General features: G+C 43.5%; 1 protein-coding gene across 2 annotated transcripts in view; it reads left to right on the plus strand.

Moving 5' to 3' along the window:
• Positions 1 to 257: 257 nt before the first annotated feature.
• The window catches only part of LOC137381371 (myb/SANT-like DNA-binding domain-containing protein 2), a 41,011-nt gene continuing 28,247 nt past the window's right edge, over positions 258 to 13,021 (plus strand). The window contains exons 1-2 of one of the 2 annotated variants that reach the window (XM_068053855.1): positions 258 to 1,050; positions 10,544 to 10,892. In XM_068053855.1, coding sequence (XP_067909956.1) covers positions 679 to 1,050; positions 10,544 to 10,892 — 721 coding nt within the window. In that variant the 5' untranslated portion in view covers positions 258 to 678. The remainder of the gene's footprint in view (positions 1,051 to 10,543; positions 10,893 to 13,021) is intronic. The other variant, XM_068053854.1, reaches the window with a different exon arrangement.

Here is a 13,021-nt window from a genome sequence, read left to right on the forward strand (position 1 = left end):
TCCATCTTTTTGGGGGGCAACGGCTTTTCCTCCCAGATCCGCTTCAGGAGATAACTTGCAGATTACACGCTTTCGAATTCGATAATACTCTCACATTTTATATCGATCGTTTAAAGCACTTTTGCCTCAGTTTGTGTGGACAAGCAGCTAATAATGGAACTGAATAAAAGTATATTTACGACCGCCATGTTTGAGCGGGGCATGAGTTCTTACCCATGTGCTCAGCCGACGGTCCAATCTACCGAATCGTGTTTGCGGTTTACATTACAGAAGAGTTTGATTAACGATCTAACAATATTGCTTGAAATAGGCTCTTGGTCAGCTTCAGTTTGTAAACGGCTTTGTAGTAGAATTAAACAGCCCCATGTGACAGCGCCATTTTCCAGGGGGGCGCAGGCGGGATCTGGCCCACAATCTCCCGGGCGCCAAGTGGCCGCCATCTTTATACGGGGCAGGGGTTTTCTCATGGAATCTGCATGTTGGTGTTTTTAAATTAACGCTTGCCGACTCCTGTGAAGTAATTATAGCGACTTTGGCGCCAGGTTCTGTGAGTGAATTATGTAGCCGGGCTGTAATGAAGGTGTAACGGTAGGTGCGGCCTCCCTGTGTGTGTGGAGGGGGGCTGCCCCGTTGTATCCCACCATCCCCGGGCGGGTGCCCGGATGTGGACGGTGGACGATGGCGGCGCCCAGCGCAGCGGACTCCCCGAGTCGGAGCTGGACGAGCGCAGCGGTCGAGGCCCCGCTGGAGATTGCGGCTCCCGCCTGGGCAGAGGTGGCGGCCGACCCTTCCATTGAGCCGCCCACCCCCAGCTGGACTAGCGGAACGGCGGAGAACCCGGCGCCCAGCCCGAGCCGGCCGGCCGCCTGCCGCGGCATCTCCTGGACCCCGGCCGAGACCAACGCGCTGATCGCCGTGTGGGGCGACGAGCGGCTGCAGGACGTGCTGGAGGGCAACCTGCGCAACTCGCACATATTCGACAGAATCTCGCAGGCCCTGCGGGAAATGGGCTACGAGAGAAGCGCCAACCAGTGCAAAGAGAGGATCAAGGTACCCGAGACTCTAACTAGTAAAGAAACTAGTAACGAGTGTAGTTAGTACTTTGTAACGCACGGTTTGTGGGTAGTAGCTAGCAACCAACCAGCCACCTCACTAGCATCTGTAACTAACTAATGTTCTGCAGTCAGTAACTAGTATTCTGCAACTAACTGTTCCACTACAGTTAGTAACTGGTATCCTGCAACTCACTCTACAACGAATACATTATTTATTAATTGACCCAGTTTGGGTATTTTGTGGAACCGTTTCTCTTTGGGGGGGGGGGGGGGGAATGTACAGTGCCTGCATGTGATTCATGCTCCCTTTGACCTGGAAACGGTTACTGGTAGAGATGCTGGACCAGAGGATTAATAAATACTGTGCTTGCAGTAATCTGTTTCCTGGTTAAATGGAGATTCAGTCTATGCCACTGCGTTCACAAGATCAGTATAAATGTGGGAGTTTCCTCTGGCCTATTCATCCAGAAAATAAACTGCAGTTCCTTCACCATCCAATTGCCCCTTAAATGATGTGAGTTTTTCCCTTTGCTTTCAAGTCCACTCCATTTACTGATCCTTTTGTCTGAAGTATTTGCTGACATTGCACCCCTAAATTTGAACCTTTGACCTTTGCCTGTGCCTTACATTTTAGTTTGGAGTAATTTTTCGGATTTACTTTTACACTCGTGTTTCCTGCATTATGACAGTGACTACACTTCAGAAAGTGCTTCATTGGCTCTAAAGTGCTTTGAGCCATCTGGTGATTGTGAGAAGTGCTATATAAATGCAAGTCTTTTTCTTTCTCGTATACTTTTAGAAGGTTTTATTTCCGTTGCCTCCTTCTAAGGCTAGTAAGGCAGGATTTCTCCAGCCTTTTGTCATTTTAATTCATTTGACACTCATGCCTCTTTGGATTGCGTCCAGAGCTTGAATGATTTTCATGCCTCACTATCTAGAATTGACTGCAGTTTTCTAGGTCTGACTAGAGTTTTATCCAGCTTGAGAATGACTTCTTCCAAGTTGTTATCTGTTTTGCATGTGTAATTACTTCACCTACTGGTTAATTTAAGGCCTACTCCAGAAGCTTAAGCGCACAATCTAGGCCGACATCAGTGCAATACTAAAGGAATATGACACCTACGGAGGTGTCTTCTTTTGAATGAGATGTTAAACTGTAGCTTCGTCTGCCCCCGAGGTGGACATAAGATGCCCCATGCCACTATTCTGAATTTGTGTCTGTGGTCTGGCTAACATTTATACCTCAGACAACACCACTAAAATAGTTTATCTACTCATCTGCTTCATGGGTGTTTGTTGGACATTACTGTGTGAAAATCTGCAGCATTCCAGCAGTGGCTGTACTTCTGTAGTATTTCATTGATTCTGAAGTCCTTTTGGATGTACTGAGATCACGAAAGATATATAAATATGTTTGTTTTTTTTCAAGTAATTTTAGTTTTGCTGATCTTAATCAGGCTTCATAGGTAACTAATATTTTTGTTAATGTAAAGGTGAGGCGCAAAAGTTGGTTTAATAGTCAGTATTTGTGAAACGTACATTAAGAATAGTCTATAATATTGTAATAACTTCTGAAGTGTAACAGCTCCTTTAATTTTGAATAACGAAGTCCAGTTAACGGCCATCGTTATTGGTGAGGTAAATTCTTTAGGTTTCATATCCTGGTATCAGCATAACATTAAAATGTCTCAGAGGACTTTAAAAACAGCCTTTTGTCTCATTTGTTATCAGAGAAAGCAAGATCTTGAGTACTGTTCAGAAATAAAAACAGATGGTAGAAGCACATAGGTCAGTCAGCATCTATAAAGGAAATGAACAGTTAATGTTTTGAGAATCTACTTTCAACCGGTTAATTCTTTTTGAAGTTAGGTTTTATGATAATTAACAATGATACATTCACAAATATAATTGAAATTCTACATCTGGGTCAGTATAATAGACATGCATTTTTGTAATGTAAACCCATGACGACTGATCTGGCTACAAAAAAAGTTTGCTTCTTTAATTAAAAATGATATCAGTAGTTAAGATCCTGCAAGGAACAGCTCATATCTTGCATCTCACTGACCTAATGGTTAAAACCCTATATCTCTCTTGCAGTCCACCTAAGCTGATAACTAGTACCCTGCACATCACCAACTCTTCTCCTAAAAGAGGAGACCAATAAAATGACTAGTGAGTAGCATCCTGTTCCCAAACCACTGGCTTGCATCTCTAACCCTTCACTTAAAGAAGTATAAACTTAATTTATATAGCATCTTCTTATGGCCAAAAGCATTTTACAAACAATTGACCACTTTTTTTGGAGTGCAGTGGCTGCTGTTATGTAGGCAGATTAAGTAACCAATTAGCATATAGCAAGGTCCCACAATTGAATGAGTGAGAAAGTAATCTGTTTGTTGGTGTTGGCCTCAAACCTCCCTATTACTATAGTGCTGTGAGAACTTTTATGTTCACCTGAGTAGGAAGATGGAGCCTCACTTTAATGTATCAACTGAAAACCGGCACCTCCGACAATGCAGTTCTCCCTCCGCACTCCAGTGTCAGCTGACTCTGGGATAAGAGTTTTTTAAAATTCATTTTGTGGGATGTGGGCATTGCTGGCTAGGCCAGCATTTACTGCCCATCCCTAGTTTGCCCTTGAACTGGGTGACTTGCTAGGCCATTTCAGAGGGCATTTTTAAGAGTCAACCGCATTGCTGTGGGTCTGGATTCACGTCGGCTAGACCCAGTAAGGACGGCAGATTTCCTTCCCTAAAGGATATTAGTGAACCAGATGGGGTTTTACAACTATCGACAGTAGTTTTATGGTCATTAGACTAGCTTTTTAATTTTAGATTTATTAATTGAATTCAAATTTCACCATCTACTAATGTGAGATTCGAACCCATGTCCCCAGAGTATTGCCTGGGCTTTGGATTACTAGTCCAGTGACATTACCACTATGCCATCAACTCCCCAAGTGTGCTGTCAGCTGAACCAAATTAATAATTAAATTGTAACTCTTACCTCAGTAACCACCTAAACCAAGCAAGAGTACCATAGCTGTAATTAATATTTTGCTTATAAACCAATAAGTAATGCCCTGCACTTCAGCCTAGTCAGTGTCGACTGTACCAACACGATATGTGCATACATGCCTTTCAAATCCTAACTAGGTAAATTGTATCACAAATCAGAATGACAAAATAAACTGGAATGCATTTCGTTCTTGTCCATTCAAAGAATGGTTTGCTGTGGTGTGAGGCATTTGAAAGGAAATTGCAGCCACCATTTCGTTCGTTGCCTTTAGATTTAAAACCTTCCCTTTGTGTGGTTTAGTTTTCAAGTCACAGGGTTATGAAAGGAAATCCTTTTTTTTTTAAAAGATGAGGGAGTCTTGAACTTTCCAACAGAAGAGAGCTGTTTCTTAACAACTTTAAACAGTACGCAGTGATGATAGTAAAATTAGTATACAGTAAAAGTCTACCCAGTGATTCGGGGTAATGTGCACTCTGCAGGCTTAAAGTCCCAGCATTGATCCTGCTTTGTGCTTCGGTGATCTCGGGCAGAATGGGAACTGAGGCATTAGATTAGTCACTTCTGATGAGATTAGATTGGATGAGTTCTGATGAAAGGTCACTGACCTGAAACATTAACTCTGCTTCTCTCTCCACAGATGCTGCCAGACCTGCTCAGTATTTCCAGCATTTTTTGTTTTTATTTCAGATGTCCAGCATAAGCAGTATTTTTGCTTTTATATTGGACTAGTCTTTGACCTGTTCCGAATGTTATGGTTTAGGTGATCAGATGAGCGGGGCTCAAAAGTGGAGACCCTGGGATCTATAAGCTCGAGAAAGGAGCATTGTTGCATTCCACTTTTTTAAAGTTCATTTCCCTAAAGTTCATTTTTGTCCTCGTACTTTTAAATCAAACTCCTAATCTTTTTACATGCTGAGGAAGGAATCAATCTCCTAACCCCAGCTAACCTTACCTCACCCTTGAGGTATATGAAGTGGTGTATGCTGTATTTCTCATTTGTATTATGTGTTACTTAGGAATTTAAACATTTGTTTGGTGGACAGGAACAGAATGTTCTATGCAAATACATGCAAACTAGCAACTCTGAAAATGAAGCAGAGGTGCTACTGCCTGAGAAATAATCAGCATATTTAAAAAATAAATATACATAAGACTTTAGTAGGATCATTAGTTGTTGCACCACCTACAATTTCAAATTTAATGTGTTGCATCTTTCAGAATGCATCGAAACAGTTGAGATTTTAAAAAATCTCATTATACTTCCACTTAGAACATAACTGAAGACATGTAGGAGTTGGGATATCTTTTTAATTTCTTTTCCCAATAATATGTCGTCATAACCAACATATGAGCCATTTGATGACAATGTTAACACTACAATCACAATTGCTCTAAGCATTATTAGATATCACAACGACATGTTAGACCAGCCTTCCACTGCTAGAAGGTAAACATATTTTTAAATGTAAGCTGTGCACTTCTGTTGTGTAAATAAAATACTGCAGATGACACTGTTGATTGCGGTTACTCCACGTGTAATGGAGACCAGTATAAATCACTAGTTGTATGGTCTCATATGTATGTCGAATAACAATATACTGGAAAGGCACAGCAGAATACTCTGCGTCTGTAGAGAGAAGTCAGTTTAATGTTTTGTGTACAGACCCTACATGAGGGGAATGTTTCAGGTGTAGATCTCTTGAAACATTACCTGGCCTTTTCTCTTCAGAGATGCTGATGGACCTGGCAGTTTCTCCAACATTTTCTTTTTATATTTATATAGGGAATGGCTATGTGTTGAACAGCTCAATGTACAGTATTCTGTTCCTCTTAAGCACACTTAATGCTCTCCAAGTCGCATCCTACCCTGACTTGGATGTAAGTCACCATTACTGCTGCGACTGCTGGATTGGTTTGTCCCGATGAGGCAGGGAAGGGATGGTAGGGTGAAGGAACCTTGGATGACAAGAGATGTGGAACAGCTAGTCAAGAGGAAGAAGGAAGCTTACTTAAGGTTGAGGAAGCAAGGATCAGACAGGGCTCTAGAAGGTTACAAGGTAGCCAGGAAGGAACTGAAGAATGGACTTAGGAGAGCTAGAAGGGGACATGAAAAAGTCTTGGAGGGTAGGATTAAGGAAAATCCCAAGGCATTCTACACTTATGTGAGGAACAAGAGGATGGCCAGAGTGAGGGTAGGGCGGATCAGGGATAGTGGAGGGAACTTGTGCCTGGAGTCGGAGGAGGTAGGGGAGGTCCTAAATGAATACTTTGCTTCAGTATTCACTAGTGAGAGGAACCTGGTCGTTTGTGAGGACAGCATGGAACAGGCTGATGTGCTCAAACAGGTTGAGGTTAAGAGGGAGGATGTGCTGGAAATTTTGAATGATATGAGGACAGATAAGTCCCCGGGGCCAGACGGGATATACCCAAGGATATTACGGGAAGCGAGGGAAGAGATTGCCGCACCTTTGGCGATGATCTTTGCGTCTTCACTGTTCACTGGAGTAGTACCAGATGATTGGAGGGTGGCAAATGTTGTTCCCTTGTTCAAGAAAGGGAATAGGGATAACCCTGGGGATTATAGACCAGTCCGTCTTACGTCGGTACTGGGCAAATTATTGGAGAGGATTCTGAGAGACAGGATTTATGATTACTTGGAAAAGCGTGGTTTGATTAGAGACAGTCAGCATGGCTTTGTGAGGGGTAGGTCATGCCTCACAAGCCTTATTGAATTCTTTGAAGATGTGACCAAACACATTGATGAAGGAAGAGCAGTGGATGTGGTGTATATGGATTTTAGCAAGGCGTTTGATGAGGTTCCCCATGGTAGGCTCATTCAGAAAGTAAGGAGGCATGGGATACAGGGAAAGTTGGCTGTCTGGATACAAAATTGGCTGGCCCATAGAAGTCAGAGGGTGGTAGTAGATGGAAAGTATTCAGCATGGAGCTCGGTGACCAGTGGTGTTCCACAAGGATCTGTTCTGGGACCTCTGCTCTTTGTGATTTTTATAAATGACTTGGATGAGGAAGTGGAAGGCTGGGTTAGCAAGTTTGCCAATGACACGAAGGTTGCTGAAGTGGTGGATAGTGTGGAAGGCTGTTGTAGGTTGCAACGGGACATTGACAGGATGCAGAGCTGGGCTGAGAAGTGGCAGATGGAGTTCAACCTGGAAAAGTGTGAAGTGATTCATTTTGGAAGGTCGAATTTGAATGCGGAATACAGGCTTAAAGACAGGATTCTTGGTAGTGTGGAGGAACAGAGGGATCTTGGGGTCCATGTCCATAGATCGCTCAAAGTTGCCACCCAAGTTGATAGGGTTGTTAAGAAGGCATATGGTGTGTTGGCTTTCATTAACAGGGGGATTGAGTTTAAGAGCCGCGAGGTTATGCTGCAGCTCTATAAGGCCCTGGTTCGACCACACTTGGAATATTGTGTTCAGTTCTGGTCGCCTCATTGTAGGAAGGATGTGGAAGCTTTAGAGAGGGTGCAGAGGAGATTTACCAGGATGCTGCCTGGACTGGAGGGCATGTCCTACGAAGAAAGATTGAGGGAGCTAGGGCTTTTCTCATTGGAGCGAAGAAGGATGAGAGGTGACTTGATAGAGGGATACAAGATGATGAGAGGCAAAGATAGAGTGAATAGTCAGAGACTTTTTCCCAGGGTGGAAAGGGCTATCACCAGGGGGCATAATTTTAGGGTGATTGGAGGAAGGTTTCGGGGAGATGTCAGAGGTAGGTTCTTTACACAGAGAGTGGTGGGTGCGTGGAATGCGCTGCCAGCGGTGGTAGTAGAAGCAGATACATTAGGGGCATTTAAGCGACTCTTGGATAGGTACATGGATGATAGTAGAATGAAGGGTAGGTAGTTACTTAGATCTTGAGTAGGTTAAAGGTTCGGCACAACATCGTGGGCCGAAGGGCCTGTACTGTGCTGTACTGTTCTATGTTCTATACTTCATTGCTACTGGGTGAAAATCCTCGAATTCACTACCTAGCACCATGATGGGAGTACAGGTACCACAGTGGTTCAAGAAGGCCCATAATCTTCTCGGGCCATTTGGGAATGGGCCAAAAAAGCAGCCTTGCCAGTGTCATCCATATCCCTTAGATCAAATAAAGTTGATATTTTTGGATGAATATTGTATTAATGGAAAATTCTCCAAATTCACTAGTTTCTAATTTTATCTGTGCTCACTATGGAAGAAGGATGATATAAATGTAGGGGGACTGAGATATACGTGATCATATTAGCATTGAAAAGGAGGAAGTATTAGCAGGCTTAAAGGTGGATAAATCCCCAGGACCAGATGAGATGTATCCAAGGCTGCTATGTGAGGCAAGGGAGGAGTTAGTGGGGGCTCTGACACAAATTTTCAGATCCTCTCTGGCCACAGGAGAGGTGCCAGAGCACTGGGGGGCAGTGAATGTGGTACCATTATTCAAGAAGGGTAGCAGGGATAAACCAGGTAATTATAGGCCTGTGAGTCTAACGTCAGTGGTAGGGAAATTATTGGAAAAAATTCTGAGACTGGATTAATCTCCACTTGGAGAGGTAGGGATTGATCAGGGATAATCAGCATGGCTTTGTCAGGGGGAGATCGTGTCTAACAAATTTGATTGAATTTTTCAAGGAGGTGACTAGATGTGTCGATGAGGGTAAAGCAGTAGATGTAGTCTACATGGTCTTCAGTAAGGCTTTTGATAAGGTCCCGCAAGGAAGATTGGTTAAGAAAGTAAGAGCCTATGGGATCCAGGGTAATTTGGCAAATTGGCTTCGAAATTGGCTTAGTGGAAGGAGGCAGAGGGTTGTTTTTGCGAATGGAGGCCTGTGACCAATGGGGTACCGCAGGGATTGGTGCTGGGGCCCTTGCTCTTTGTAGTGTACATTAATGATTTAGACATGAATATAGGAGGTATGATCAGTAAGTTCGCAGATGACACGAAAATTGGTGGTGGTGTAAATAGTGTGGAGGAAAGCCTAAGATTACAGGACGATATAGATGGGCTGGTAAGATGGGTGGAGCTGTGGCAAATGGAGTTTAATCCTGAGAAGTGTGAGATGATGCACTTTGGGAGGTCCAACAAGGCAAGGGAATATACGACGGATGGTAGGACCCTAAGAAGTACAGAGGGACCTTGGTGTGCTTGTCCAAGGCAGCAGCACAGGGAGATAAGGTGGTTAGGGAGGCAAATGGGATACTTGCCTTTATTAGCTGAGGCATAGAATATAAGAGCAGGGAGGTTATGATGGAGCTGTATAAAACACTGATTAGGCCACAGCTGGAGTACTGTGTACAATTCTGGTGATCACACAATAGGAAGGATGTGATTGCAATGGAGAGGGTGCAGAGGGGACTCACCAGGATGTTGCCTGGGCTGGAGCATTTCAGTTATGACGAGAGACTGGATAGGCTGGGGTTGTTTTCCTTGAAGCGGTGAAGGCTGATGGGGGACCTGATTGAGGTGTACAAAATTATGAGGGGATTGATAGGAAGAAACTGTTTCCCTTAGCGGAGGTGTCAATAACTAGGGGGCATAGATTTAAGGTAAGGGACAGGAGGTTTAGAGGGGAGTTGAGGAAAAACAATTTCACCCAGAGGGTGGTTGGAATCTGGAACACACTGACTGAAGGGGTGGTAGAGGCAGGAACATTCACGATATTTAAGAAGTATTTGGATGAGCACTTGAAACGCCATAGCATATAAGGCTACGGGCCAAGTGCAGGGAAATGAGATTAGTTTGGACGGGTGCTTGATGGTCGGCGCAGGTGCGTTGGGCTGAAGGGTCTGTTTCTGTGCTGTAAAACTATGACTCTATGATTTCCATTCCCTTATGTGAGTTTCACTTCTCTCAGCATAATCGCATGCTGTGTCAAAAGGGGCCTTTGCTCTAAAAATGTAGGGGTGTCTAATGGGTGCCCACACCTTTGCAAGTGCATCAGAGTCCTGGTGTGGATATTTAGCTGGACTCACTATAATCGGAATAAGAAATAGGAGGATGTCATAATTTGCTGTTAGCACTTCCATGTAATGAAGCACAGCTGTGTTCCATACAGAAGGTGGTAAGTGCGGTGGTGAAAAAGCGAGCTGCTTGGCACACTTCTGTCACTATTGTGGGAGGCGTCTCTGTCACCATGCTGTAACATGGTGTGATAAATGTGATATTTTCAGCAAAGCGATGTCACCTTTTCTGTCTTTCCTGATTTATCTTGACATGTACAGTAATCATGAATAATTGAGTGAATCCAGCTACTTACAAAACAAATCTAAAGGAAAACCTAGGCCTGTAATGCAGGGCACACTTAAGAGCAGGAGAGAAGGCCAGGCCAAACAAGAATTGGTGATTGTGAGGTGCGAGGGCGTTGAGGAGTTCCACAGATCTGGGGTCCTAACAGAGAATGAGTTGTCGTGATGAGTTTTGATTTCAGCATGGAAATTTAAAAACTGCTTGTTTTCTTTCCAACACAGACTCTGAAGAGGTGCTATAGTCGGGTAAAGGAACGAGGTCGAGGTAAGAGAACCTGTAACTACACGTTTCAGCAGCTGGAGCAGGTCTTCGGGCGGGTACCTGTCGTGTGGGAACCACACACCTATCAACCAGTCCTTATCGACAGCAGTGGACTCTACCAGGACACCAAATCGGACACTATTAACCTGGAAGAAAGCCGGGAGGTGCAGCCGACTGAATTGGAAGACTGGGGGAGCCAGAAGCCAGATTTGCTTATTAAGCAGGAGCTGCTTATGAATCAGAAGCAAGAACTGCAAGTCTACCAGAAGCAGGATCTCTCAGTCTACCAGGATGCAGATGAAGACGTGGGTGAGAAACTGTTTACTTCATACTTTTAGTATAACCTGTGGTTTACAGTGGCCATGAGATCGCTGGCATTTGAAAGGGTCTGTCTGTCTTTACTTCAGGTCTGGTCACACTTCCCCAATGTTTACTTAGGTTGATTTATTTCCTTTGTATGGCACTGATTCATGAAGATCACTCACAGGTTCGTCTTAGAATGGAGACAATACACAACTGTGCTTTACCTTCAGGACATGGTCAATAATTATTTGTTGCCATCAATAATTACCCACAGCCATGATTAGGACATTCAACAATGCTCTCTGGCCACCTGTAGCACTGAATAAGTCTGTCACCCTCCCTAATCCATGGCTGCGGGGGCCAATTATAGTGCTTGCTTCTCTGACTGAGATCGTCTAACTCCGTAGCAGGGATTAAGCCCAAGGTGCTTCCTGGTTTATTTACCCACTCGCTAAACTTATGAAGCCACAGAGAAAGAGTCTGGACTTCTGCATTTTAACCAACCTGGAGTCTTTTCTTATTTTCTCTTGTGAAAAACAGACATTGTAAAGGATTGTGTCTGTGTGTGTGTGGAAGCTTCAATAGCTTCATGTTCCTTTCCCTAATTCTATAAAAGAATCCGTTTTATTAGGGTGCTTTATCCAGCAGCCTTGCTGAGGAAGCTGCTGAATATATGGGTAGAAGTTGGATGCCCGATACTGGAGGCCCAGGTGTATCCAACATGGGTAAAGTTTTCACTTCCCTGCGGAACTTGTCCTGCAGCTCATTTTTCCTGCCTGGTTCTGAAGTTGTTGTGGCCTCCCTGGTTCTGAAGTTGTTGATTTCATGCAGTAGTACCCTGGAGTCTATTCTCCTTTCTTCAAATATAGTCCAAGGCAGTGAATGCTAGCACCCTGATTGACTATGGGAGGTACCAGTACTAAACTTGATCCTGTCCTCAACTGATATCCGCACTCATGTACTTGACAGCAAAGTGATCAGGAGCAAGCACCCTGTCTGATTTCTCTCTTCCCACCCCACCAAATCATTGCCCTGGATTGTTAAAAGCAGCTATAGTATTTCTGCAGGTCCTTGAACTCTGCACAGGTCGCAGATTGAGCACATGAACATCTTGATGGGAGGAAAGATAATCAGGATAGAGTTGTGCTTGAGAGACAGTGGCTATAGAGGGTATAATAAAAGGGGTGGGGGGACACTGACCTAAACATCTCATATTAAAAAAAAACTTAAAAAGGATCCTACACTTAACATAATTTTCTTGACAACCTTCTTCCCACAAATTTGCACTTGCTATAGGGAGAATGTGTTGCACAAGTGAAATTGGCAACAGTGCTTACTGATATTTCTTAGCTGAAAATACTCAACAAAGTCATGATTTCACTTCCACTATGGAATGTGGGCAGAAGGAGTGCAAGTTAAAATAAAACAAAGGCAGCTTTCTCAAATGTGACTTCAGCCCTGCTTAAACCAAACTTGTCAGTGCCAGTGAAAACTCTCTCGGCCCAGTTGTCTCCGTTTCACCTATGAGCGCTGCAGTCTGCAGTTGCTGAGGCAGGTCACCAATACAAACATGTTGGTGCCAGTGTTGTGGTGTTACATCAGCTGCTGCTCCCATTGCTGCTGCAGTAAGAGGTTGCAGAAATTGACACTTTTTATTTTGTCTGTCAGAAATATTCAAGAACAGCCAAAATCAACAGCAAAATGTTACTTTGCGTAACCTACTGTGAGGTGAGTTTCCAAACCAAGCCTTGAAGACAAAAGCTTGATTTTTAAACTGTTTCCAATACACTGATACACACACATGAAAGCTTAGAAGTGCACCTTACTCAAAGAAAACATTTCAGTATTATACCTTAGTGCTGCAGGCTAGTTTTTGTTGGAGATTGACTAGGTCCCATCACTGGCATGGTTTTGTCAAGTCCCTTTTTTTTAAAACTTTTAAATCAACCTATAACATCACAGTGTTATAGTGCTATAATATTACAAGCGCTTATTTGCCTAGCAAATGGATTACCAGTAGTTACTCTTTTACCAACACTCTTTAGTGTTGTGTAATACAATTCCTGTGTGTGTGTTACTCTTAATTCATCATCTCCAATTAAAATGCAAGGATGTGTTTCCACGGTAGTGATCAA

The sequence above is a fragment of the Heterodontus francisci genome, chromosome 22, assembly GCF_036365525.1.
Source record: "Heterodontus francisci isolate sHetFra1 chromosome 22, sHetFra1.hap1, whole genome shotgun sequence".
NCBI classification, from domain to species: domain Eukaryota; kingdom Metazoa; phylum Chordata; class Chondrichthyes; order Heterodontiformes; family Heterodontidae; genus Heterodontus; species Heterodontus francisci.